General features: G+C 54.8%; 1 protein-coding gene and 1 pseudogene across 1 annotated transcript; one reads left to right on the top strand and one right to left on the bottom strand.

Annotated features, from left to right (window-relative positions):
• The first annotated feature begins 66 nt into the window (after positions 1-66).
• IGFBP2 (insulin like growth factor binding protein 2) lies at positions 67-26,183 on the top strand. The gene is made up of 4 exons (XM_028510641.2): positions 67-513; positions 22,681-22,895; positions 23,864-24,004; positions 25,928-26,183. Exons 1-4 carry the CDS (start codon positions 141-143, stop codon positions 26,060-26,062), a joined length of 864 nt encoding a protein of 287 aa, XP_028366442.1. The 5' UTR covers positions 67-140; the 3' UTR covers positions 26,063-26,183.
• On the bottom strand, positions 11,772-12,675 carry LOC114493994 (annotated as a pseudogene).

Below are 26,183 nucleotides of genomic sequence, written 5' to 3'. Positions count from 1 at the left end.
AGGGGGCGGGGAGAAGCAGGGCCCTTTAGGACCCGGCTGCAGCGGCTGGGGAGGAGAAAGCCCAGGAGGCGGCTCCTGAGCTCTCGAGGCAGTGCCACCTGCCCGCTCTCTTCGCTTCGGTCGCGCTCCCCATCGCCAGCATGCTGCCGAGACTGAGCGGCCCCGCGCTGCTGCTGCTCCTGCCGCCGCTGCTGCTGCTGCTGGGCACTGGCGGATGCGCCGAGGTGCTGTTCCGCTGCCCGCCCTGCACGCCGGAGCGCCTGGCCTCCTGCAGGACCCCGTCGGCCGGGTCCGGGCGGCCCTGCGCTGAGCTGGTCCGGGAGCCGGGCTGCGGCTGCTGCTCCGTGTGCGCCCGTCTGGAGGGCGAGACGTGCGGCGTCTACACCCCACGCTGCGCCCAGGGGCTGCGCTGCTATCCCAACCCGGGCTCCGAGCTGCCCCTGCAGGCACTGGTCCAGGGCGCAGGCACTTGCGAGAAGCGCCGCGACTCCGACAATCCGGACCAGGCTGCAGGTACGGCGGGCTGGGACGACTAGTTGGGAGAAACTTGGAGGGCAGGCAGCGCGGGGCCTGGCGGGCGGCTGTTCTGCGGGGAAGGCGTGTGCGGCAGGACCTCAGAGACGCTGTTAGCGGGACCTTGGCCGGCTTCGGGATACTGCTGGGAGGAGGACTCAGAAGTCAAGCCTGCGAGTGGGCTGCAGTTAGAGCGCGTGGAGGAGCCTGGCTACTTAAGTGTGGGGATACATGGGGGAGAGGAAAGACACCCCTATCACCACGGTTTCCCCGGGTGGAACTTACCCTGACTTACAGTTCGGAGGGAGTGTTACTGGGGTGTAGGGGGTGGTCAGATCTGTGGGAGCAGGCACCGAAGGGTCTTGGGAAGGTCCTGGTGGAGGGCGCTGTGGGGACCGGGGCGGAGGGGGCGGGTGCTGGTGGCACTGGGGACCGCTGGTGAAAAAAAGGGTTGCAAGGAAAAGGCAGCGGCGCGTAGAGGAACTCCTTCCCTGGGATCGTGAGGTGAGAAGAAAGGACTCGTTGGTACCGGCAGAGTGGGTTGCTTAGGGAAAAAAATAAAAACAGACGCCGCTGCTTTTTTTTTTTTTTTAAACATAGAGGATGGAAACGGATCTTGGTATTATGTGGGATGGAAAAATAAATAAAAGAGGGGTATTTGGGAGGCAAGGAAGAGACCCCAGGAGTTGAGTCAATGTCACGTCCGCTGGGTCGCCGGCTGCAGCAGCCCCGGGGCAGCCTCTGGGCCCCAGAACCGAAGCTGGAGGTGCCTGGGCGGTGGACGCCGCTCCTCTCGGCGGGACGAGGTGTGTCCTCCCGCCCCATCTTAATTTGAGGGAATTCTTCCGATCCGACAGAATGGAGACCCTGAGATCCTTCGTAAGGGACCTTTATCCCCTCCCCCTCCCCCCCAAAGTTTTTTGAGGAACCCAGCCAAACTGTAAGGACCTCACTTGTTTTTCGTATTGTTGTAAAATGACAAAAGCCTCCTGCCTCAGTGGTCTGGAGGAGGCTGTAATTGTTTTCTTTCCTCTTGGAGACAGGGGTGAAATGTGTCCCCTGCCTGCCGTTGTTTAAAAAGTGAGTCCGACCAAGTTTCTCCAACTTGGAAGAAAAAAGGAAGGGAGAAAGAAAAGAAAAAGCGAGACCACTCTGGCTTCTCAGCTTGTGTGGTCATTGTACAACCACCCCCCAGCCGCCCGGACACCCCCTCTCTCTACCTGTTCATGTTTTCCCCCTGTTCTCCTTGAGAATGGAATTAGGGGTGTGAGTTGCCGTCTTTTTCTGTTTCTCCAGCACATTCTGACCTTGAGTGCAGAGCACGTTAGGGCTTCCTCGGAGCGGACTCGGAGCCGGGACACCTCGAGCCCAGCGTTCTGCCTCCTGCTGGCTGCGCCCACCCCACCCCCAGCCTGCCTCCGCGTTAACCCTACCATCCTGCTTCTCCTAGAAAGTAGTGCTGAGGCTGCCAGGCCCTTAGCCCGCTATCCTCCTCCGTCGCCCCCTCGACCCCTCTGGCCCACCAGGGAGACTCTGCGGTTTCCGAGCTGAACTCTGACACACTGAACATCTTCCTCAGCAGGGTGCGCTTTTCAAAAGGCCTCCAGCTTCCCAGGTCATTTGGATGTTGATGGTTTGTAATGAAGTACGTGGTACGCGGCCTTCCTAAACGTTTTACAACTTTTTTTTTTTTCACTCTTCCTACCTCTCCCTGTGGGCCGGAAAACCAGCTGCCCTGCTTCCGGAACCCCAGCAGCAGGGTAGGGTCCTCAGAAGAGGACGTATGCAGGGGTTCCCCGTGCTCCCCGTCCTGGGGCCAGTAAGGGGGGTTGTCGGGGGAGCCTGGGGACAATGGGGCCAGTTCACAAGAAGAATGCCACTCAGGCTTTTCTTCCTGATTATGGGGCTTCGTTCCACCCGCTAGCCCCAGCTGCCTCCTGAGCTTTTGGCATTTCTCTCTTTGCTCCTGACTGGTAAGAGGGAACAGCAAGGTGGGGCGGGGTGGAAGTTCAATGTGGGAGCCTAGTCAGCATATTGGAAAGAAGTGACCACAAGCAGGGTGCCTGAGGCATGAGCAGGGTGGGGGGGGGGTGCAGTTGCACTGTGGAGAGAAGCCTGGGCTTTGGGGTGTCAGGAGGAGGGAGAGGCAAGCTTTGAGGCTTCTGTGCAGAAGAGGGTCTTGGGCTGGAGCAGGGAGGGGGTGCTGCATGGAGATTGCTGGGGTCCAAATTGGGCGGGGGCAGGGACTGACCCAGGCCCAGAAGAGACCTTAGCACTGAGTAGTGCTGCCTCCTACTCCTCTCCTATCCCTTCTCCTCCCCGCTCTGAAGAGTGAGCCTACACCCCTCCACCCCCCATCCCAGCCTGCATTCCTCTTTGAGCAGGTTGCTTTTGAGAATTTTAAACATACCCTCTCATTTCGAGGCAGCAAACCCCAGCAGTTCCGGCTTCGCTGTTAGCTCTTTTGTCTTTGTTCCCAGGGCTCAGGGGCTGTGTCGCTGGCTTCCTGGGGATGGCTGGGATGCAGGGGGGTGGGGTGGGCACTTCAGCCGGTGCTAAACCCGCATCCCCTGGGGGTGATGGGCTGGGACTTGTCGCCAGTTCAAAGAAACCCAGAAGTCAGCCTGGAGGTTGGAGTGGGTGGGTCTGGAAGAGAGATGAGAGGAAGACTGAGGCCTGCGTGTGGAGTGTGGACCTTCAAAGTGTGTGGCTGTGTCTGGTGGGAGTGGGCAGTAGTGCCTAGAAATGTTGGGGAAGAGGATTTGGGCCAGTTTGGGTCCTTTCAGAATTCAGGGCCTCCCTGAGCAGCGCGCTGCCTCCTTCTCTGCCGTGTACAATGCCTGGGATTATGCGGGGGGGATGGGAGGGGGTCAGGCAGAGCTGCCCAAGTGGTGTCTGGCCCGTTGCACATATAAAGGCACTATAGGATTGTGCAGTTATTCAAAGTCACAGGGCAAGCAGGCAGGCAGGCCGGTAGGCCGGTAGGCTGGTGGGGTGCACAGGCTTTGCTTCTGCGGTTGCTGGGTGGGGGGAGGAAGGGGGCAGAGGCAAGCACTGATTTACAGTGGTTCAGTGCAGTTTCAAAAAAAAGGGGAGAAAAGCAATGGGACTTCTGGCTCAAAGTGCTGCTTTGCATCTTGTCTTGCATAAATTTGCATACTGAGTTCAAAGTCATAAAATAGACTTGGGGAATGAGTGGGACCCACTCTCACGGATTGCTAGCACCACTATCTTCCGCTCCCTCCCCTTTTCTGGACAGAACATGCAGAACTCACGCTGCTAAGCTGCTCCCCCTGAGTCACCGCCCCATTGGAAGGACATGGGGGAGCTGAGGGCTGCTGCTTCTGGATCCCCTTTCTTGGAGACTCGGCATTTCCTTGACTCTGGAGACCTAGCAGGGGTGGTGCAATCTGGCCATGGAGTGGGGCTCGTCTGGAGGGTGTGGCTCCATAGGTCCTGAACCTGCTAGGCAGGCAGTGGCCTGGGGCTGTCATTCTGCTGGAGGCCTGAGATTGGAGGAAGTTGCAGAATCAGGGTCTTTGCCTGCAGTCTCACTACCCACCTTACACCTTTGTCCAAAGTGTTCAAGGAAGGCAGTTCCCTTTGTGTGGTAACAGTGACCCCAACCATTCCCTTGACTAGGTATTTCAGGAAGCTTTGAGAAAAAAGCAAATCCTGTATAACAATGTTACAAGACTTTGCAAAAACAAAAACAGGGCTAAGGACTCTAAGTTAGAATAGGTGATAGTCTTGGAGGAAAGAAGGAGTCATCTGGTGTGGTCATGAAGATCTATCTATGCAGTGGTTCTTGGCCAAATTGGACTACTGAGTTTCCTGGCAGGCAAAGGGAAAAGGGAGAGTTTACTTTAGCATTGAGATTTAAAATAAAATTTTCAGGCAAATCAGTTCTTTGGATGAAGGGGGGCAACATGGAAATTAGTTCTATAAACATGCCCTTGGGTTGCCTGCAAGCAGAAGCATTTTCAGTCACCCATTGTCAAACATTTGCGGGCTTACCTTGAGAGCGTCATTGCTCTCTAGCCCAGTGTCAGGTTGGGTTCTAGCTGGCTCTCAGATTAGGTGTTCTCCGCCATAGAAAACGGGACACACAACTGGTAAGTTTTGTTATCAGGAAGTTCTGAAAATTCTTGGCTCTAAAGAAAGGCAGAATAGAAACTTCATTTTCAGTGGAGGGAGGTGGGTAGACGGTGGTGGCAGGGCAGGCCAGGGGCTGCTAATGGGAAGGAGCAGAAAATAAACAGATTATGCCCTTGTTTGGGTTGGTTGTTGGCTCTCTTCATGTTCTATAACACGGTACAAAGAAGTTATTGTTGTTATTATTTTTAAAGAGACTCCATATCCAGGGACTACATTTAGTTCCAATCTGTCCTCCGTGTCCACAGCTGCCGTTTTCCTCCCCTGCTTTCTCCATCCTGTCTTCTCAATGCCCTTTTGACCCTTGTCTCCCACTGGGACCTGGTCTGGGTCACCTGGCTGGACGTGGAAAATGGCATGGAAAATATGTCCGCCCTGGCCTTCTTGAGGGATCCAATTAGAGGGAGACCACATAGGTGATTGGAGACTGGAATGTTTGAAACAAATCTAATCCTTAAATGAGGCGGGTGGTTGGCAGGCAGTGCTGGGGCCAGCCTTGGTCAGTGGGGGGCGTGGCCATTGCCCCCTAAAAGAGTGTCAGTCCTAGGGCTGCTTCTGCTGAAACCAAGGCTCAGAGGAGTGAGGTTATCCTTGCAATTCACCAGAGGAGCTGGTGATCTGGTTGGCAGGTATTCTGGGCCCCTCTGTGTCTCCTTGCTATCTCTGGCCAGCATTTTGCTGAGGTGGCAGGCGGCCGCCAGGAGATGGGTCGTCCTCCCCTCTGTTCTTATCCTGTTGTGAACCGGCTTCTTTGCCTGCTTTGTCTTCTGTCTACGACATCCCTGAGAGGGAGGCTTTTTGCCTCCATTTCGTAGGTGTGAACTTGGGCTTTGTCAAGGGATGTTTTAACTGGTAAGTAAAGTATGAGAGACTCACCTGGCTGGACACATGAGGGAGTGGAATGTTGGCAAAAGAAGCCTTTGGTCCTATCAGCCAGAAAGGTTTGTTCCTGGACCCCTGGTGATGTACGGGTCTCGGTTCATCCCTGCCAGGTTCATGTTCAGTTATTTGCATTCCCTCGCCTCCTTTGAGATGCCCAAGTCCTGGAGCTTGGGGACTTCCATTCAGAGATGGAAGTGGCCAGGGTGCGGCAGTCAGGAGAGACAGCGGGTCCCCGGGCGGGGCTTCTGGAGCGGAGAAGCAGAGGCGCCAGGGGACTGAGCAGAGACGGGGGTGGAAGCGGCCTCGCCTCCACCGTCCGCACACCTGGGTCCCGGTGCAGGCCCGTCTCTGGGCACCTGAGTGGTGATGGCGTGAGCGTAGGTCTTTTTTTCCCATTTTAAAATTTCTATTTGAAACATTTATGCTTAGAGATAGTCACTTGCTTACCCTAACTTTTTTTTTTAACTTTTCTATTACAGATTACCTTCAGTATTATTTTGTGTTGGTCTCAGGTGTGCGGCAACCGCACACTCTGTGGTGTGTTCCCCCGTGTTTCCAGCACCCACCCGGCCCCGTACATAGTTATCACAATGTCATTGACTCTATTGTGTCCCTCAGATGGGGTGCGTGTGAGGGCCACTGTGGTCGTGGGGAGCAGCTTCTTATGCATGGTGTTGCCTTAGTCTTGGCGATGTCTCCTTTCCGGTCCTCAGCTGGCCGGCCTGAAGAAAGAAGGCAGAAAGGGCAGACACTGTGCCAGGCAAGCCGCCCCTCTCCAAGGTTTTATTACCATGGCGTGTAGGGGCCTCATCAGACATGTATTTTCTCTGAGCCTCCGTGTCCACGTCTGCGAATCAGGAACTGATAGAAGCAGCTCCTTGTGGTTGTGCCCGCACACGTGTGTGCATGTGTGTGCGTGTGTAAAAAGAGAGAATGCATATAAAACTTAAGCACTTGGGTTTCTTCCTGTTTAGCAATAGGTCACTTGATTTCTATCTCTTCACCTACAACATGGAAATGTCCATACCTCTGACCTACTTTCACAGGCGCTGGCGAAGCCCTTTGCAGAAAGGGTAAGGAAACTACTTTAAATGCAGTATGAACCCAGCTGGCAACAGACCATGGTCTGAAGTCAGCGGGCCTGCACCCTCAATGCATGAGTGAGGCAGTGCTCTTTGGGGGTGATGTTCTGATGTCTGGGACTGGCCATGCTTGGTATGGGGGCTTCACTCTGTTGTGCCTAGATGGGGGTGTAGGGACTGGGGGGTCAGAGGGGGCTCCAGAGTTGGGGTACTGGATACTTGTGCTGGTGGCCCTGTGGCTCACAGGGGACAAAGGGCTGAGTCCTGCCTGCCTTCACCTGGCCAGCCAACCTGTAGGACCCAGCCCTCCAGCTGCCTGTGTTCAGAGGACTGGAGGATCGATCTTGCTGAGGCCACATCTTGAGTAGGAAGCCCCTTCCTCCGTGGGTGGCTCTCCACGGGAAACCTGCGGGGACCCGGACTTCAGAACAGTGGGGTCCTGCTCGGACCCAGCCGGCCCTAACACACTTAGGACACGGGGCCTGTACGAGGGGGAGCTTTTTTTTGAGTTGTCAGAACCAGCAAAGACCCCATGGTGCCCGTTTCCTGCTTCAGGAAAATGGGCTTTCAGATCCATCCTGTCTGAGCCGAGGGAGCCAGAAAGCTGAACGTGATCCTGGCAAAGAAGCTGGATGTTCCATCCAAAAAAAGTGACGTTTCCTTGCTGTGGGCCTCCAGAGTTTACCTCACTCTTAGCGGGGAGCAGCATCGCCTTTCCCGGGGCAGGGGGTGGGGTGGAGGGGTGAAGAGTCTCCACAGGCCCGCTGGAGTTTTTCCTGGTGCCTGATTGCATCTGTGGCCCCAGGGAGCCCTTGGAGTGACAGCCGTCTGCACGAAGCGGCGACTGTTCTCAAGCATCGGATGCAGCTGAGGCCTCAGGAAGCAGAGCAGATGGGTGCTCGAGCCTTCACGGTCAGCACAGGCTTGCGGGGAGACCCGGGGCAGTGGGTCAAAGCGCAGGATTTGCTGCTGGGAAGCTGGGGTGGCTGGCCCCTTTAGACTCTGGGCCTCCCTGGTGTGCACGGTGGGGCAGCAAAGCCCACGCCACAGGTGGGTATAGTCAGTGCAGAGAAATTTCTTGGCTTTCAGGTTCCAGAGTAACCACCCCCGCCCTCACCTCACCTCCACGATGAGTAGAGTGTATGGACTGTGGGCGACTTTTTCTTTCCGCTGGAAAATGGACCCTCCCCCTGTGCCTCTCTGCCTACTTGGCTCCTAACCCTCGACCCACTCCTGCTCCTTCACAAAGCCAGGGAAGATCTGGGCTGGCGCAGCTCCTGGGTGTCAGTCAGCATGCAGGGGGAAACCTTGCTTAGAAAGCTGCTCCTCCGGAAAGAAATACAAAGTGGACTGTAGGCAGGAATTGCTTCCCTTCCCCCTCCCCCCCCTTTTTTTTGCAGCGGGGGAGGGGAACGTTTGGCAGCCCTTTGGCCCCTTCTGGCCGCCGGCCCCACATCTCTTCCTGGCTTTTGGGAGGCGAGCGGGAGTGAAAGTTGGGGAGTAGGGGGCAGGGGCTGGCAGGCCTCCAGCTGCTGGGCAGGGGAACTGGCCCACAGGCTCTGATTGAGTTGGCCCGAGAAGAGCCTGGGGAGGTTTCTAATTAGTGGACGGGTGTAGGTGTGTCAGCCTGTGTTCATTCAAGGAACTGAGCTCCTGGGAGCCAGGAGGCCGAGGAGGGGAGGGCACTGAGCCCAGCAAGGCCTTGGTGATGTGGGGAGGTGGGGGTGGAGGCGAGGCAAGAGGGGGATGCTCCACATGGTCCCACCCTGATAGGACTTGAAGAGATGGGGACCTTCCAGCTGGAGGGGTCCGAGTTGGATTGTGGGGGTGCAGCGAGCAAAGGGGCAACCTCAAAGGGTAAACCACGAAACAACGGCAACGAAAACTGTTTTATTTTTTCTAAGACATTGTCCATCTCTACCAAAGTGCCTGTAGGGTTTAATTTTTGTTTGTTTGGTTTTTAGTTTTCATCTCTGTTTTAGTCCCAGGATTCTCCCCACTTGACAGGTAAAGAAATTAGGGCTGCATTCAGGTTCCAACGCCAAGGCAAGCACAGACCCTAATGGATGGCCCAGAATGGAGTCGGGCTCTCCAGCTCCTCATTCCAGGGCTCCAGTCCATCAGACGCGCGCATGCAAAGAAGCAGTGAATTATATACTGCTGCTTGGAAAAGCTCCTTTTCCCTGGGAGGTAGTAATTAAGGCATAACTTCTCAAAAATGTTCCTTTATGCAACTTCCCAGGAAACTTCTTTCAGGTCTATTGTCTCGACTTCTGGGTGGTGGTGCCAAGTTGCCTCTGGAGGGTGACCTTGCTTTTCTAAGTGCCTGAGGCCAAGATAAAATGCAAATGGCAATTCTTTTGTGCCCTGCCCCAGTCACTGCCTGATAAGGCTGGGTAGTTTCCATAGCAACAGTGGCAGGGGGGCGTGTGGGGCAGGAGAACGCTGGGTGGGGGTGGGATGGGCTGACTAGATCCTAAGGGCTTTTGAGGTAGGTGAGGGAGGGCCTTCTTCTTGGGAAGGTGGGGGTACTCTGGAGATGGGGTGGGGGGCGCAGTGAGGGGGAACCGAAGAGCAGAAGTGCTGGGGTTAAAAGGCCGGGCTGAGAGTCTTTCTTGAGGAGATGCCAGTGACCAGATGCTGTTGGGGGTGGGTTAGCGCTGTGAGGCTAAACACCCCGGGCTTTGTTTTTGGCACTGCCATTGCCTACGTGACTTCGTACAAGTGGCCTCAGACCCCACGGCTTCTTCGTCGTGTGTGAGCAGGGATAAGAAATTATCAACCTCGTGTGACTGATATTAAAACAAAGTTATGTACACACACCACTCAACACGGAAGCTGGGTGTTGGGGACTTGGGTAGTCAGATGTGGCCATGCGGGTTCTGGTCCCCTCCTTCCCTCTCCCCCTGGTCTGGGCACCCAGGGTAGGAGGTGAATGGCAAATGCCTGGTTTCAGATGTTTTCTGATTGTCCAAGTTTACTGAGAAGAGATATTTAAGAATCCTTTTCGGGTGTGGCTTACCTGGACGTTCGCCCTTTGCTTGGCAAGTCCAGACTGAAGTCGGTGGGGGGGGCGGTTCTCCCGTGGGCAGACGTGGCCTTTGCCCTGGTCAGTCGTCACGGTTCTCCCGGCCGCGGCCGTGGCCCACATGTGCCCCAGAGGTGAGGAGTTTCACCTGGTCCTGCTGGTTGTCTCTGGCCCAGTTTGCTGCCTCCAGACCAGGAGAGGATAACCAGGGGAGGCAGCTGATGTGACGCAGCATTATATCAGACAAAATTAGTGAACTTTTAGTTGAAGAAAAAGAAAAGCATGGTGACCCATTTAAAGATACTTATTTATATTCAGGACGCTTCTTGTGCTGGTTTGAGACTGTGGCCGGCAATCCTGGGCATCTCTGCAGGTTTTTAGTGTGTTTTTTTTCTTTTTTCTCTTTATCCTCGGGGTTCAGTTTGTCAGTATCTGAGAACAGTCTTATTGGCATGGAGAACAGGTGGCCGGAAGGGGAAGGGTGGGAACGGAGAGATGATGAGTAGGTCCCAGCCTTTTATTCCTGTGTGAGAGCTGGTTTGCTGGGTCACGTCATTGAAACTGAGCGGAGGGACAGTCATTAGTGTCCCAGCAGAGGGAAGTGTCCGTCCTTTCCCAGCCCTTGCTTCCGTTGGCTAGCTGCATTTCTGTACTCCTAACCACTTCGGCTGCCCTGGGGCCTCGGTGGTGCGGGGAACGGCCAGGAACGTGAGACAAAGAAGTGACACAATGTGAGACTCCAGGTGGGAGGTGGTGAGATGCTCTCTGGATAGTCTGCTTTCCCAGTGTCTTGAGCACATTCGTGTGCCAGCTCTGAGACTAACTACACGAAAGAGCAGCTGTCGGTACCACCTGTAGCACATGCTTTTTGACCCTGGAGGGGAGCAGGAAAAGCACTGGAAAAAGTCAAATACTGTCTAAGAAGAAACCGAATCAGTGGAGGTGCATATAAAAAGCTAATGCAAACAAATGGGTGGCTCCTTCTGCCACCTTTCAGCCAGGACGTCTGTGCCCTTCGTCACTTGCTTTGGTTCTTTCCCCTGAAACTCTCGGGTGGCCTCTGACCTGGATCGCTCTTGTCTCAGTGTAAGGCTGCTTTCTCGCTTGTCCTCCAGGAACCCAACGGGTGTCTCCCTTCCATTGGGCATGACTGGCCCTTGGGTGCCTCCGCCAGTCGGCCCCTGAGGGCACCCCCAGAGCCCTTCTGTGCTGCACCAGGAAGAGCCTGTCCTGCTGTTTTCCATTCTTTGGCCTGGGCATCTTTTTTTTTTTTAAAGATTTTATTTATTTATTTCTAGAGAGGGAAGGGAGGGAGGTAGAGAGAGAGAGAGAGAGAAACATCAATGTGCGGTTGCTGGGGGTTATGGCCTGCAACCCAGGCATGTACCCTGGCTGGGAATCGAACCTGGGACACTTTGGTTCCCAGCCCGCGCTCAATCCACTGAGCTACACCAGCCAGGGCTGGCCTGGGCATCTTGAGTCCTTCATCTTCCCCTCCTTGACCTTGTGACTGTGTTCCGTTGTCTTCAGTCTTTCCTCTGACTCATTTCCCAGTCCTTCGTGCCACATGGACCTGACCGGGAGCCATGTTCCGGGTCCGACTGGCAGCACTGGCCACTGAGGGTACAGCCAAGTTGGCCATGTTACTGTTGTTGGGTCTTCTTCCAGTCAGTGGGGTGCCAAGGGCACCCCAACGTTACTAGTACACCTTGACAAGGAGGGTGAGGCTTGGATGGAGTGAGAGGTGACTTTTTAAAAGAAAATGATAAAGAATGCAGAAAAGTACCAAGAGTAGTATAATAACACCAATTTACCATCCAGAACTGGGAGTGGTTGATATTTTCTCATATTTGTTTCAAGGTGTTTTTTTTTTTTTTTGATTCATTCAAATGTTTCTTGAACAGTTAGGGAGATACAAAGGCATTTAATACCTGGTCAGAGAGGGGAGACAAATGAACAAATAGAAAAGTCCGCCGAATCACAGCATTCAAAAGAAAAGTGCGATCAGAGACCGAGGTGCCTCCAGCCCAGAAGGGGGTGTGGGTGAGCGGTCCATGGGGACAGGGGACTGAGATGAAGACAGAATGCACCCCCTGGACTGCTGGCGGTCCTCAGGAAGGACTAGGTCTGTCGCTCCTCTCCCTCTTTCCCCCTCTGTGGGCTTCGTTCGCCAGTTGTGCCCGGGATGTGCAATGCACTTTTTCTGTATGTGCTTGCAATTTTGCTTCAATGTCTCCTACAGAACGAGAGAGGTCCTTTCGGTGTTTCAGGAGTTTTTTTCTGTTATTTGAAGGACTCCTGACCTTTTGATTTTCGTATTGATGGTTTTTCCATTCTGGTTCAATGTTTGTGCATTTTTGGCTGGAGTGTCTCGTTAGATCCCTTCACTGGAGCTTTTTCTTCAGTTTCCTCATCCTCAACATCATCATCCTCATCCTCTTCATCTTCATCATCATCGTTGTCCCCCTTAGCAGCAAGTTTTACTTTCTTTTGTGGACACTTGCTGTACCACTTCCAGGGGCAGAAGGCTTTCCAAACACAGTTAGGAGTTTCACCTCCTCCTCCTCATCTCCTGACCCTGCGTCTTCCTGCACAGCGACGAAGGGCTGCCCACTGATACACACAGGCCCTGAACCACGCTTCATCCGAAAGAGCACCTGTGGTGTTGTTTCAAAGCCACCAGTGGCAACCGTTGGCTGTACGGACATTTTCAGAGTTGCCATGTCGCTTCAGGTGGACTGCCTTCGTGGTTCATGGCCTCTGCTTCAACACGGTGCCGTTTATCTTTTGCGACAGCCCCTGAACCGACCATTTGTAAAGACCATGGGTGCTCATTTTCATCACCCTCCACCTTAAAGAGATGATCTTTGTTGGCTTTTGGTTCACAGCCATCCTGGAGGCTGGGAGTCCAAGCTCAGCGGGCCGGCGTGGTCAGGTGAGGGCTGTCCTCCGGGCTGCAGACTGCCTGGTTGTCTCCTCAGAGGGCGGAAGGAGCTCTTCATGTCTTTTTTTTTAAAGATTTTTTAAAAAGATTTTATTTATTTATATTTAGAGGGGGAAGGGAGGGAGAAAGAGAGAGAGAGAGAGGGAAACATCAGGCCATGACCCCCAGTGCGGTTGCTGGGGGTCATGGCCTGCAACCCAGGCATGTACCCTGACTGGGAATCGAACCTGTGACACTTTGGTTCGAAGCCCACTCTCAATCCACTGAGCTACGCTAGCCAGGGCCATGTCTTATTTTTTAAAGCTCCCCTTGATGGGCCTCCCTACCAGCCTCCTGTTTGCTGTCCCTTCTCCCCAGAGGTGACCGCCCACGTGCATTCTTTAATGTTTCTCTTTCTTATCTAAACAGATTTGGTAATGGGTGGGCCTTGTTAGGCTTGTTCTCTGAAAGCAAATTGCAAACGTACATAAAAACTTCCATTCGGCAGCTTTTCTTCCCTGTCAACCTCAGGTTTTTGAGATCGATTCCTGTTGAGCGGATCGCAGGAGTGCGCACAGGTCAGAGTTGTCCTTTCTAACTGCTGTATATCATTCCAGTGTATTATTCTACAGATTTACGTATCCGCTCCCCTACTGGGGGACGTTTGATTCCAGTTGCTAGTAGTTTTTTTTTTTATCAGTGTGAATAATGCTGTGGTGGACACTGTGGTGTGTGTGCCCTTGCACACACATCGCAGAGAAGCAGAATTGCTGGATCAGGCACATTCTCCCGCTCCCACAGCCCCTGGTCCAAGTTTGCATCAAAGGAAGTGCTACATTCATTCCCTTGCGCCTTCGGCAGATGGGTCACCTTGCTGGGTGCATGGATGGCTTTAGTTGAGCCGGAGGAGAAATGTTTGGGGATTGTGGAAAGGAGGAAGCCGATAGTGCTGTTTGCTATCTTGGTATCAATTTCTCTGGCTCTTCAAGGGCAGCCTGGCTCACAGAGGCCCAGAGGACCTTGGCTGAATTTGAGCTTGTTTTTGTTTTCTCAAGCTGTCTGCCTTAGCCCTGACCCTCCTCAGGCCTCTGTGATTCCAGGAATGACCCTAGTGTTTATAGAGCAGCGCTTTGAGAGTGCATAGGCAGGGAGGCCCCGGAGGGGCTGTACCATTTCTGCTCGCTCGGGAGACGGCGACGTGGGGGCTCACTCCAGAAACTGCCACGAGGCCTGGCCAAGAAAGGCTCCTCCGTGTGCATCCAAGCACACGTGTGTCTGCTTGTGAGCCCATGCGTCGAGTGGAAAGGGCTTAATTACTCAACTGCGCCTCCACATGGCGGACATGTGAAGCCGTATCTCCTGAAAAGAAGAGGCGTCTTTTTCCCATCGCCAAGAAGTTCTTCAAGAAACTGAGTCAGGAGAGAGAACCACGTAGGGATAGGGCCCTAGAAATGCCCGAGCTGGAAGGGGATTGTTAAAAATACAGATCCTTTGACCTTTGTCCAGACTGCTGTCTTTGAACTTCTGGGGCTGGAGTTCAGGATGTTATTTTTAGAGAGCCTTTCAGTTGGTTTCCAATGAACAGCTATGTTTGCGAACCAGTCACCTGGGCGAACTCCCCTGATTTACAGATGAGCACACTGAAGCCCACACATCCGAGCTTCCTGCTGGCCTCGCTCAGAGCCTGGGGCAGTAGCATCGGGATCAGGGCCTTGGGCCTCCAGGCCAGCGCCGATCTTCCTGCCACACTAGAACCAGCTGGCCAAGGCTTTTGAGTCCAAGAGCTGGTATTCCAAAGAAACTTAGGAAGGATTCAGGGTGGCTTGGCTCTGCCCTGTATGATGGCGGGGGCCTCTGTCTACTGGCCATTCCACTCCGAGTTTGCTGAGCTCTTCAACACTTGGCTGGGTGACAGGCCTGTCATAGCTGTGGTACAGAGAGATGATCCCCAGATGGGAAAGGCCAGTTCCTGCCCTTGTGTGGTGTAACCTGGAGGACTTGGGGATTGGGAAGGTCTGAGGAGGCTGCCTGTAGCCACTGCCTCCCACGAGGGGAATTCGGAGAGAAGGAACCACCTCCTTTTGTTTGAAAACCATGGGAGGGGCCACTGGTCTGTTCCCAGATGATTTCTCCCAGATCATGGTGGCATCTGAGAGATGCCAGGTTTGCTTAGCTGGCTCCCTTGCGGGGAGCAGGGGCTCAGAGTGGGAGAGAAGGGGAAGGGAGTTTGGAAGGAAGCTGGCTGTCGGCAGGGGGTGGATGGACCGAGCTGCAGAGCGCAGTGAAGTGAGCTGGGCTGTGTCCTTGGTGCCAGCCGGCACCACAGCGGCCCTCCGTGCACGCACACACACTGTGTATGCCCCGCCACCTGCTGCCTCTGACCTTCTGAAAACCAGGTGTCACTCACCCAGAGACACTGAGGACCTCAGGTTCAACTTTAGCGGAAAAATAACAAATAGGCCCCCCTGCCCACCCCATTTCTGACTTCTGCCTCCCTTTCCACCTCCCAGCGTGGCCCGAAATATCCGCCCAGCCTCTTGGTGGGCTGTGTCATTGAACATAGTGGCCACACGCGAGAAAGAGTTAGGTGACCACAGTCAGCCACCCAAAGAGCCTGGCCTCAAATTCTCTCCAACAAAAGCCGTTCCCCTTGAGTGTCGGTGAGTTTACTTTGAGCCCTGTCCCTGCTGTGCATGCATGGCAGTTGTGAGCCACCGCCCGTCCCCCTCCCTCCCAAACTCTTTCCCTCCTTCCCTCCTTCCTTTCCTCTAAATTCTGTCGACAGAGTTAATTTAGGCAAATCCATACTTGCCCAAAGACTTCCGTCAAGTGGCAGAGATTTAGCAACATACAGGATTTACATCATCAATAAAATCAAGGTTTAGAAGAAATAAGCAAATAGGCAGAACTCTCTTATAGCTTTTTCCCTCATTCATTTGGTCATTTTACAGAGCCCACACCACCCCCCACCTCCCGCCCGCCCGCTGTCTGTCAAATACAGCCTTCCTTTACCCATCCAAGAAATAGCGTACTTCTCCTAAAGCTTGATTGTTTCCACATTGGGAGTTTGGGTGATAATCCTTTTGCATCCTATTTAAGTAGCAGCCTTCACTTTATGTAGGATTTATTATTCCCATTTTCCGGATTTGAGAAATAAGAGCTCAGGAAAGTTACAGGGTTTGGCCAGAATGACCATTGGTGTATAAGCGGCCACAAACCAGGACTGGAATTCCGGGCTCTTGACTCGTAGAGCTCTTGGCACCATTGGGTTTGTTAGTAAATGTCCACCGCCATGGGCGTCGATAGAGAAGTTGTCTCGCAGGGAGGAAGAGGATGATAGTTTCATTCTTTTGTTCACCATATGTTAAGGGTAAGTGCTTTTTTTGGGAGAAACTGCCAAGGAAGGCTGGGACCAGGAAGGCAGCCAGCATCCTCCTGGCCCGTCAGCTGGAATCCGTTGGTGAAGGGCTGTTGCCTGTTGAAGGAGGTAAATCCACCGGAGGGAATGGGAGATGCGTGGCTGGATTAGGTCATCTCTCTGGTGCCCCCAGCTCCTGAATTTCCAAGCGACCATGAGATAGACTAAGGAGGAGGTTAGAAAATGACCAGGGTTTTTTTCAGAAGAAAGGAGAGAAGAAAGGAGACGCATTAACCTGTTGTGAAGATGCGTGGTGGTTCTGGAAAAAGGCCCCCTTTCTCACCAGGCTGGAACAGGGGCGGATGCCTCACACTCTAAGCAGGAAGGACCCTGAGGTGTCTGTCTCCTTTAGGTCAGGAGTCGCCAACCCTCCGATGGAGCACAGAGGTCAGAGCGTCGCATGAGGAGAGAATGAAGTTTCATGAGTGCAAGGGTCTGCTGGACACAAGAGTTTTCATTCACTGAGGGAGGTTGTCAGGCTACAGTGAAAAAGATCACAGCCGGGGGTGGGGAGGGCTAGGCTGAAATGAAGTAGTAAAACCAGGGTAAGAAGTGAGTGCATGGAAGTACACCAAGCTCTTGAACCTGGAGTGTCAGCTCCCAGCTGCCCTGCTCGGCTAGATTAGCAAGGCTGGGTCAGAGGACGATGTGGGGACCACATGCCACTTGGGAAGCACCTCTGGTGGCGGCAGAGAGGTCGTGTGTGTGCTCCATAGACCCTGATGGTGGTCCTTCTGGGTTTGCCGTCTATAAAATGGGACCGCTTGTCCTTTTCCTGTCATCCCACCACGCTTTCAGGATGGGACTCCTGCCAGCTCTCCCTGCCCTCCCCAGAGGAGACTGGGGCTCTCCACTCTCCTCTGACGTCTTTGGAAAAGCTTGACCTTCTGCACATAATCCAGAAGCGCCCTGCTTCAGCGTTGACCCATTTCCTGGGTCTCTACGCAGAGAATAGCTAATGCTTCCTAGTCTTCAGGAACATCTCTTCCCGGGCCTTGGAGGTCCCCAGCGGTCATCTCCAAACCCGAAGCCTTTTCCAGCTATGCAATTTGGCTTTAAGCACTGTGACTTGGAGTGACTTTTGTACTGCATCCCACGGAGCTGCATACATAAGTGGTTGCTTAATAAATATTATTCTGAACCTAACTCTCTTAGGCAGAAAAAAATGCATCTTGGTATTTTTGTTCTGAGGGTAAATTCCATCTCTAGCTGGAGTTCTACATCTGGAATGTTCCCCTGAGGATGGCCTCTGTCACCTCATGTGACAGATGTGTGGGAGGGGCTCGCCCATGTGCGATCAGGCCCTGTCTGGCTGAGTGTGAGGGGCTGTGGGGGTCCTCCCTCCCCTGGAGGGGGGGATGGAGGAAGCCGCTGACCATCTGCTGGAATCCCCCCGGCCATCGATGGGAGGCGGCTGCTGTTTGTCGGTTTGCACGGTGCAGATGGGCAACGGAGGCACCGAGAGCCTAAGCCACGTATCGAGCGCAGCACAGCTACGGGCTGAAGTGGGGATCCAGTCAGGGGGTGAGATATGGGAGCCTGAAGTCTTGAACCTTTTGGTGGGGGATAGTAACAGTCAAGGAGCCAAGGCTTCTCCCAGCCGACAGCCCTGTCTGACCTCCACCCCGTGAATGACTTCCTTCCCCTGCCCGGGGCTTTACTTCGGGATGTGGAGCTCCAGCAACCCAGGCCTGTGGGTTTCCTCATCTGATGGGCATGCTCATGGCAGTGATGACATCAATAAAGGAATGGAATGAAATGCATCTTTGAATCCAGGTGGCCTCCATGTGGGCGGACAAACTGACCTTCACCTCAGACAGGTCGGGGGCATCTCAGGGCAGGAAGCCAGCTTCTCCTGGAAGAAGCCTGCCCGAGAAACCCCCGTCTCCTGTGCCTGGATCGGAGCTTCGTTACTAACTTTTGGGGGCCCCTTCCTCTGTCAAAAAAAAATTCTAAAACCCTATTTTATAACTGGGTCTTATAACTGGGAAGCTACCAGTCTTTGTACAGTACGTTAAGACATTTTCTGGGACCTCATTTTTCCTTCTGATTTTACAAGAAATTGAGACATTTTGCTAGACCCCTAGGCACAGAGCCTGCGGTGCCCGGGGAAGGGGCGGCCCGGCCCGGAGCCCACAGGCCCGGCTCCCATTCGTTCGTGCCTCTCTTTTCCATCCGACCTGTGTCCAGGGCTTGCGGAGGGCCTCGCCTTGTTCTGAGCGCCGACCTCTAGGGCTTGGCTCTGTCAGGGCACCTTACGCTCTGTCAGGGGTACACGTGCCCCGGGGGAGCTCGGAGAAGAGGGGGCAGCAGGCTGGGTCCTCTGGGGTGCCCAGGGGAGGTCCCGCCCACACTAAGAAGGCAGATGGGTGGACCAGGGCTGAAGCGGCGGGGTCCCAGCTGCGGGTGGGGAGCAGAGTGGAGCCCAGATCTGCTCCGTGTGGGGCCTGGGGCCTGCAGCCCTGGGCTGGAACAGTTTTAGGCCTCCGGATGAAGTTGAACTCCTCCACGGTGGTTATCCACCTGGGCAGTTTTTCCTCCCAGGGGCCGCTGGACAGCGTAGGGAGACGTTTTTGATTGTTACAACGAGGGAGGGTGCTGCTGGCGCATGGTGGGTACAGGCCCAGGAGGCTGCTCAGCGTCCTGCAATGCACAGGGCAGCCCTTGTGAAGAGTCATCTGGCCCCAGTGTCAGTAGTGACGGGTCGGGAGACCCTGGTCCAGAGGGTGTTCCAGGCATTGGGTTCAGGCGAGTGGAGCCTCCCCTTCTTCAACCAGAGAATGTGTGATTAGAGCCACAGTGAAGGCCAGCAGTCTTCGCTGGGCCTGGGGGTGGGCAGGCAAGCCTCCCCCAAAAAAGAGAGGAGCCAGGTGTGCTTCTGAGAGTCACAGGTTTCTGAGAGCAGAGCGGATGGCTCCAGAAATGGTGGCAGTGTGCTGTACCAGCCGATTCCCAGAGCCGTGTCTTGTCTAATTTCCACGTGAGCAGAACACAAGGTCTCGAGTGCTGCATGTGGCGTTGAGGTCCCTGGAAATTCTCTTTGTCACTGTGGGCAGGAAGCCAGCTGGTCAGGGGGCTGTGAGGATGGGGTCGCGCCAAGGGCAGCCTCATCAGGTACAGGGGTTCGGGCAACCAGGAGGCTCCCACTGGATCCTGGGTGGTTCCAGTGCAGGGTGGAGAAGGGATTTTCTAGGCACCTGCCTGTCCTCATCCTGTGATCCCCGGGCCAGCGTCTGCAGGGATGGGGACAGGAAGCCCGAGACGGTCACACCAGGTCCAGTGCAGAGAAGCCTGCCAATGGCGGGAGAACTGAGATGGTGGGAATGGGGTTGACCACCCCCCTTACTTGTGCCAACAACTGGCTTGTGATTTAAAGATTAGTGTGAAGGAGGGGAGTTACTGAGTCAGACCATCATACTTATGTTCCAAGTTGTTCTCAAACTCGCCCAACCCTCTCTCCTCCAGCCTCCTGCCCTCCACCTCTGTTATCTGAAGGGAGAAGGGGGATGGTCTTCTTCGAGGTTGGCCCCACCTGCCTCGCCAGCCCCAGAGGACGCCCCTGTGCAGACCCGGTGGGGCAGAGAAAGGCTGTGCAGCCAGGCAGGGCTCCTCAGTGTCTCCATGCCGGTGGGCAGCTGAGCACAGGAACCAGGACCACTCCTGTGGCCTCTGGATTTCTGCCGTTCTAGCTGCGGGGAGCCGAGAGAGGAGGGCACGGTGGGAGAGGAAAGTTGGGGTGGATTGATGGGCCTGGTTGATTGGGAGGGAACAGGACTCACGCCCAGTTGGGTGGCAATTGCTTCAAACCAGCCTTCCCCTGCATGTGGTGTTGGGACTTTCAGAATAGGATTTAGTCTGTGCTTGGTTTGTGTGTGGTAAAACCCAGGCTACCCGGAGCCCCTGGGGAAATAGCCATTCTAAAGAGAAGAGTTTTCCAGGTTTCAGGGGACTTACTTATTTAAATATTTCCATTTTTATTATTCTAAAGTTTAATGATTTGGGTGTAGAAATCTTTTTTTTTTAATGTTGAATGTTTAGCATGTTAACCCCTTTCCCATTTTGGACACTACCACAAGGTTGTCATCATCATCATCATCATCATCATCACGACTCTGGTTGGGGGCTACACAGGATGGACGTCCTCAGGGTTCACGATGGGTGCGGAGTTGCTGGCTATGACCTAGATGTCCCTGAAGTTCTTATGTTTCTTTTTTTTAAGTGTGGCTGTGTCCCCTTTCCTCCCTGCCTTCTGATACTTCCTGCCTCCATCTGCGTGCCTTCCTTTTCCCCCTCCTTTTAATTTTGTTGATTTTATTCCGCAGTGGCCTCAGAAATGGCGGCTGGGAACCGTCGGGACAGGCACCCACTCATTCCCCCGAGTCTTGTGAGGGAGGCACCCCCACACCCCGTCCCGATGAGGCACGACGTGGTGACGGCTCTTCTGCTGCTCAGAGGCTTATCCTCCTCTGCTTCCTGGACTTGGTCAGGTTCCATATTGTGTAGGCAGCGAGAACTGAGGCCATTGTCCTCTTCATCATCATCATCATCACCGTCGTCATCCTCAAAGTGATCTCTACCACCAACCTAACGTAGAGCTGCTGTCTTCCAGGCCGTAGCTTAACTGCTTTATCGATAACACAGGCTCAACAGTTCCGAGAAGTAGGAACTGTTATTATCTATGAATGCATGGTCACGAAAACAGGCATGGTGAGGCTCTGCGCAGGAGAAATGCTGCTGGTGCAGACAGTGGCAGGGCTGGCTTGTCACCCGAGGGCACCCACTTCCCTAGCGCGTCTAGGCTGGAGGTAATGGGCCAGCCTGGAAAGGAATCTGTGGGAGCTGGTGGGCGCCGACCCGGCATCGGGCCCTGAACGGAGGAACGAGATGGGAGCCAACCTGTACTGGACGTTCTGTGTGCCGGTGCCTGGTCCCTGGAATCAAGTGCCAGCTCCCCCTGGCACAGAGGCAGGCCCCATCCCTTAGCTCGTGAGCAAGTGGATGCCACCAGCCACAACAACCTTGTCCTTTACAGGAAGGGGCTGGCTCCTCCCACCATCCGCAACCCTGCCCCAGGCAGCGCCCACCTGAGCCCCCCACACTGTGCCTGAATTCTAAAGGGACTGCCCCACACTGGGAACTTAGTCTGAAACTTGTGTGTAGAGATACTTTAAGAGCCATTCAGCTGTATTTGGGGCTGTGAGTTTCTGAAGGTGTGTAGAAAGGGAAGAGGAAATGTGCAAGATTTGTTTAGAAACACTCAGTCTGCACCCCCGGGTCTTGTTGGAACCTGCGGGGTGGCTGCTCTGGGCAGGTTGGTCTGAGGCCTTGTTTGCTCTGCTGTGTTTACAAGGGGCCGTTTGAATCCCTGCCCTCCTTGTGTTCAGGGGACTTGCCTCTCCAGTTCCCACCCTTGCACAGCATTCTGATCTTCTGGCTCATGCCCGTCTGGACGTGCCTGAGCCAGTGGGAGACCTCGGGAGCTGGGGGCTGCTCTCAGGCCCCCCCGCCCCAGCTGTGCACACAATAGGAGCTTTTCCCTTGTAATTGACTTACCGGTGGTTTAAGAAAGTCAAAGGAGCTCTGACCAGTGTGGCTCAGTGAGTTGGGCATCATTCTTCAAAGGGAAATGTCACCGATTCGATTCCCATTAGGGCACATGCCTGGGTTGTGGGTTCAGTCCCCAGTTGAGGTATGTGGGAGAGGCAACCAATCGATGTTTCTTTCGGTCTATTTCTCCCTCCTTTCCCCACTCTCTAAAAATAAATAGGTAAATATTAGAAGAGACTTCATGGGTGTTCTTTGGCCAAATGTCTAGATGTGATAAGATGAAACTTCAAGTTGAACAGGTCACCATTCCCGTTCTTGGGGTTCCTGGTGTCCTGGGGTTGTCAGTGGGATGCATAGCAGCCGTGGGGACAAGCCTGGTCACCGGGGTAGTGCTGCAGTGGCCGAAGGGGAACTCGAGAAGGGGCAGATGGACAAATGAAGTGTCACAGCAGGGGGTGCTGGGAACTGTAGCTTCTGGTGGCGACATGCCTCCACCTTCTTCACGTTTTAAAATTTCACCCAGTCTGTGCCTTTTCAGACCACGAGTGATGAGTCCCTTAAACTGCGGGTTAGTGGCAGGTGATGCTGGGAAGTCCTCCTAGGGGGAGAGTGAAGGACCCCAGAAGGGACTTAATCCCATTGCACGGTGAGGGCCTGCAGGCAGACAGAGTCACCCTCTGCTCCTCTGCTCAGCTCCCTGCTCCTGGGACGGAGGCAGAACCGAGCAGGCACCCCAGGCAGGCATCTAAGGGCGGGTGCAGATAGGACCCCTAAGAGTTGCCATGAAGCCCTGGCTGGCGTAGCTCAGTGGATTGAGTGCGGGCTGTGAACCAAAAGTGTCGCAGGTTCGATTCCCAGTCAGGGCACATGCCTGGGTTGCAGGCCACGGGCCCCAGCAACCGCACATTGATGTTTCTCTCTCTCCCTCTCTTTCTCTCTTCCTTCCCTCTCTGAAAGTAAATAAATAAAATCTTAAAAAAAAAGAGTTGCCATGAAACCGACACTGCCAAGCCACACATGTCGCCCCCACGATTGCTTAGATGCTAGTTATCTCTGTCGTCCTCACTGTCAGAGGCCCAGACAGTCCCTGGAGGGCCCATCTCTCTGGAATTTCTTCGCTTCTTCTCCGCAGACAATGGCGATGACCGCGCTGAGGTGGATGACCACGGGGACGGGACCGTCCTGGGAGGTGGAGGCAGTGCCGGCCGGAAGGCCTTCACGTCAGGCATGAAGGAGATGGCCGTGCTACGGGAGAAGGTCACTGACCAGCAGCGCCAGATGGGCAAAGGCGGCAAGCATCAACCCGGCGCCGAGGACTCCAAGAAGCTTCGGCCGCCGTCTGCCAGGGTCAGAGCGGGTCGGGTCCAGCTGGAGGGGGGTGGGAGGACACGCGGAGGGAGGCTTACAGTGGGGGAGGGCACCCCCCCCCATGGGATGCACGTGAAGGCAAAGCACTTTCCGGGTTTGCCCTTAACATAGTCAGTGACCTGGAGGCCAAACAGACAATGAGCATCTCTTCTCAGGGGCCTCAGTGTCTCTGGCTGCGAAGTGCACTGGACATTTGGTTTCTCGCAGTGCTTTCCTTCCACCGCCTCTGAGTTTCTGCTCGGCTTTGGAACCGGGCGCTAGCCGTGGAGACGGAGCCACTGATGCTGCCCACTCGGGTTGCCATGCGCTCCCCTTCCTTGGCTTCCCCTCCTCCTCTCTCCAGCCTGGCTCCGCTGTCTTGGGTCTTGGTCCCAGCTGGGTTTATGGAAGGGAGTGGAGCTTGGGCCACGGGGCCGGGGTAGGGGTATCCAGAGACTACCACTTGAATTCAGGATTTGCAAGTGGATTCTGTCTTGACCCCTGAAAGCCATCAGCACAGCAAGGAGAGGAGTGAAAACTCGCAGCCATATGACCTTCTTTTGGGGGTGGGCGGGACACACTGACAGGGTAGTGAGCCCACTGGGCTGGGGGTCAGAAGTCCCTCCTTCCACCAGCCACTTTTTTTTTTTAAAGGTAGCCCTTTAAAAAAAGATTTTAATTAATTTATTGTCTGAGAGAAGGGAAGGGAAGGAGAAAGAGGGAGAGAAACATTGATGTGCGAGAGAAACATCGATTGGCTGCCTCTTGCACACCTCCAGTAGGGGACCTGGCCGGCAACCCAGGCCTGTGCCCGGACCAGGAAGCGAACCAGTGACCTTTCGATCCCTCCTTTGGGCTTGTGGGACGATGCCCAACACACTGACCCACACCAGTCAGGGCTGAGTTCTCCCTGGGGTTGCTCCCACGGCCATTCTCCCAGCATCCTCTGTGCCTGTCTGTGCCCACAGACCCCCTGCCAGCAGGAACTGGACCAGGTCCTGGAGCGGATCTCCACCATGCGCCTTCCGGATGAGCGGGGCCCTCTGGAGCACCTGTATTCCTTGCACATCCCCAACTGTGACAAGAACGGCCTGTACAACCTCAAACAGGTGAGAGGGGATACACCTGGGCCTCTGGGATGTGTTGTTCCTGCTCTACCCACCCGTAACCGCCAGAGGTCTGAGAGCTGCATGCTGGGGAGCTAGGCTTCCCTTCCTGGCTGCAAGCCTGGCAGAGGCTGATTCCGCTGGCCCAGCCACCCGCCAGTGGCAGCGGGTGGTGCCCAGGTAGGGAGGGAGCCTCTTGGAGAAGACATGGGGGCTGACACCAGCTAGTGCATCTCGGCCTTCACTGAGCATTAGAATCACCCAGGGCTCATCCCCAAGCCTGACCCCCAGAGACCGCCATTCAGAAGGCTGGGTGGGACCAAGTGTTGGCATTCCCAGCATGCTCCCAGGGCATGCTGGTGGCCCCTGGGCTACACTTCCAGAATCACTGATTTAAACCACTGACCAGCTGCTCTGGTGTCCCAGGATCTCAGGGGAGGGAGAATCAGAGAAGCAGAGAAAGGCCACTTAAAATAGTTGTAGAAGATGGTACTGGAACAGCACTATAGGTTCATTAGAGAGCATGAGGGAAGTGTAAGTGAACCCCCCAGAAACCACCCCCCCCCACTCTGTTCCAGTGCCTTCTGATCATCAGTGTGTACGGGCGCTATTTCCCTTTAACAGTATCACTGTTTTCACACGGCCACGTGGCGTTTGCAGGGATGGTTGGCTGTTCAGTATTGGTCACTTGTCTTTTGAGCAGCCCACCCCTCACCTCTTCCCACTGGTCCACTGTATCGGAGGGCAAGCATATACAAACGCCTTTCACTTAGGGAGGAGCGAGAGCCTGGGAGGGAGAAAGGGGCGAGGAGTGTGGGTCCCTTGACATCCTGTTTTCAGGCAGCGGCTGCGCATGGGGACCGGTGCGGCAGCTTTAACCGTCAAGGATGCCAGGGCTGCACCCGGGGAGTTTCAAGTTTATGAGTCCGGGCTGTTGCCAGGCACCGGGATTTTCAGAGGTTCCCGCCCCGCGGTCCCCGCCAGCGGGCGGTCGGGGTGCAGGTAGAAGGTGGGCGTGCGGAGCCGGAGGTGGGGGGCGGGGTTCTGCTGATCCTGGGGCAGAGGTGTCTCTCTTCCCCACGTCCTTCACAGCGCCCCCTGCCCCTCTCCATGTACGTGTAGCAGTAAAGGCTGTGCACATGCCCTCTGAACATAAGCCAGCTAGCTACCTTATTTGGAGCTCAAAAGGGGAAATAGTGATCTTTTCTAATACAAACAAACCTAAAAAACCAACAACATGGACTGTGTACCGTACAACATGGGTAACTAAAGGGGTTTGGGAGAGTCATTCGTTTATGGGTACAGCAGGCACCTGGGAGGGGTGGGCATCTCAGCTCTGGCTCTTCCTGGCTGTGGGACATTGGGCAGGTTACTGAAGCCACTTGTGCTGCTGTATCACCCTCGATAAAGTGGTGACGTAATGGGAATTCCCCAGGTGGCTGTGAGGGTTAAAGGAATGTGTGTTAGATATAAATTGTAACCAAGTGGCATATAGATTGCTCACATGGTGCCTGGCCCATGGTAACACCTGTGCTATTGTTGGCTTTTACCATTACGTGCATTTTTCGTCTCATGCTGTGTCTGAACTCCAGTGTGCCGGGTCCCCATTGGCTGGGACCCCCTGCAGCTGGGGGCTGAGTCTTTTCATCTTCCGGCACCCTCACAGCGGTGCACATCAGAGTGTGTATGGTCCCTGGCCAGCAGCTTCAGGGTTAGCTATGCCCAGTTCCAGGCTCCCCCCTGACCCACTGACGGGAATCTGACTTTTAGCAAGTTCCCCTGGCACACGTTTAGGGCTGAGAGGCGCCGCGCTGCAGCCCTGGCTCAGTGCGCAGGGCGCTGCTCAGTAAACGCTTGGGTTGATGGCGGAACGAAAGCAGGCGGCTGCTGGGTGGCTTCCACGGTCTCTTCTCTCTCTCCCTCCAGTGCAAGATGGCTGTGAATGGGCAGCGCGGGGAGTGCTGGTGTGTGAACCCCAACACCGGGAAGCTGCTTCAGGGATCCCCTACAGTCCGTGGGGACCCGGAGTGCCATCGCTTCTACAATGAGCGGATGCAGTAAACCACAGCTGGCCGGTGCCTGGCACCCCCCCACCACCTCTCCAAACATGGGCAGAGAGAGGAGAGAGCTTGTGTGGTGGGCGGGGGAGGATTTCCCAGGAGTCTTGACACATGTATTTATA

The sequence above is a fragment of the Phyllostomus discolor genome, chromosome 4 (genome assembly GCF_004126475.2).
Source record: "Phyllostomus discolor isolate MPI-MPIP mPhyDis1 chromosome 4, mPhyDis1.pri.v3, whole genome shotgun sequence".
NCBI classification, from domain to species: domain Eukaryota; kingdom Metazoa; phylum Chordata; class Mammalia; order Chiroptera; family Phyllostomidae; genus Phyllostomus; species Phyllostomus discolor.
The sequence above is the reverse complement of the archived record's forward strand: the minus strand, read 5'-3'. Positions and strand labels throughout refer to the sequence as shown.

Bases quoted from the DNA above. Each gene is read 5' to 3' on its own strand.
- IGFBP2 (XM_028510641.2), top strand. From the start codon at position 141: ATGCTGCCGAGACTGAGCGGCCCCGCGCTGCTGCTGCTCCTGCCGCCG. The intron at 514-22,680 runs GTACGGCGGGCT...TCTTCTCCGCAG, and splicing joins CAATCCGGACCAGGCTGCAG to ACAATGGCGATGACCGCGCT. The intron at 24,005-25,927 runs GTGAGAGGGGAT...CTCTCCCTCCAG, and splicing joins GCCTGTACAACCTCAAACAG to TGCAAGATGGCTGTGAATGG.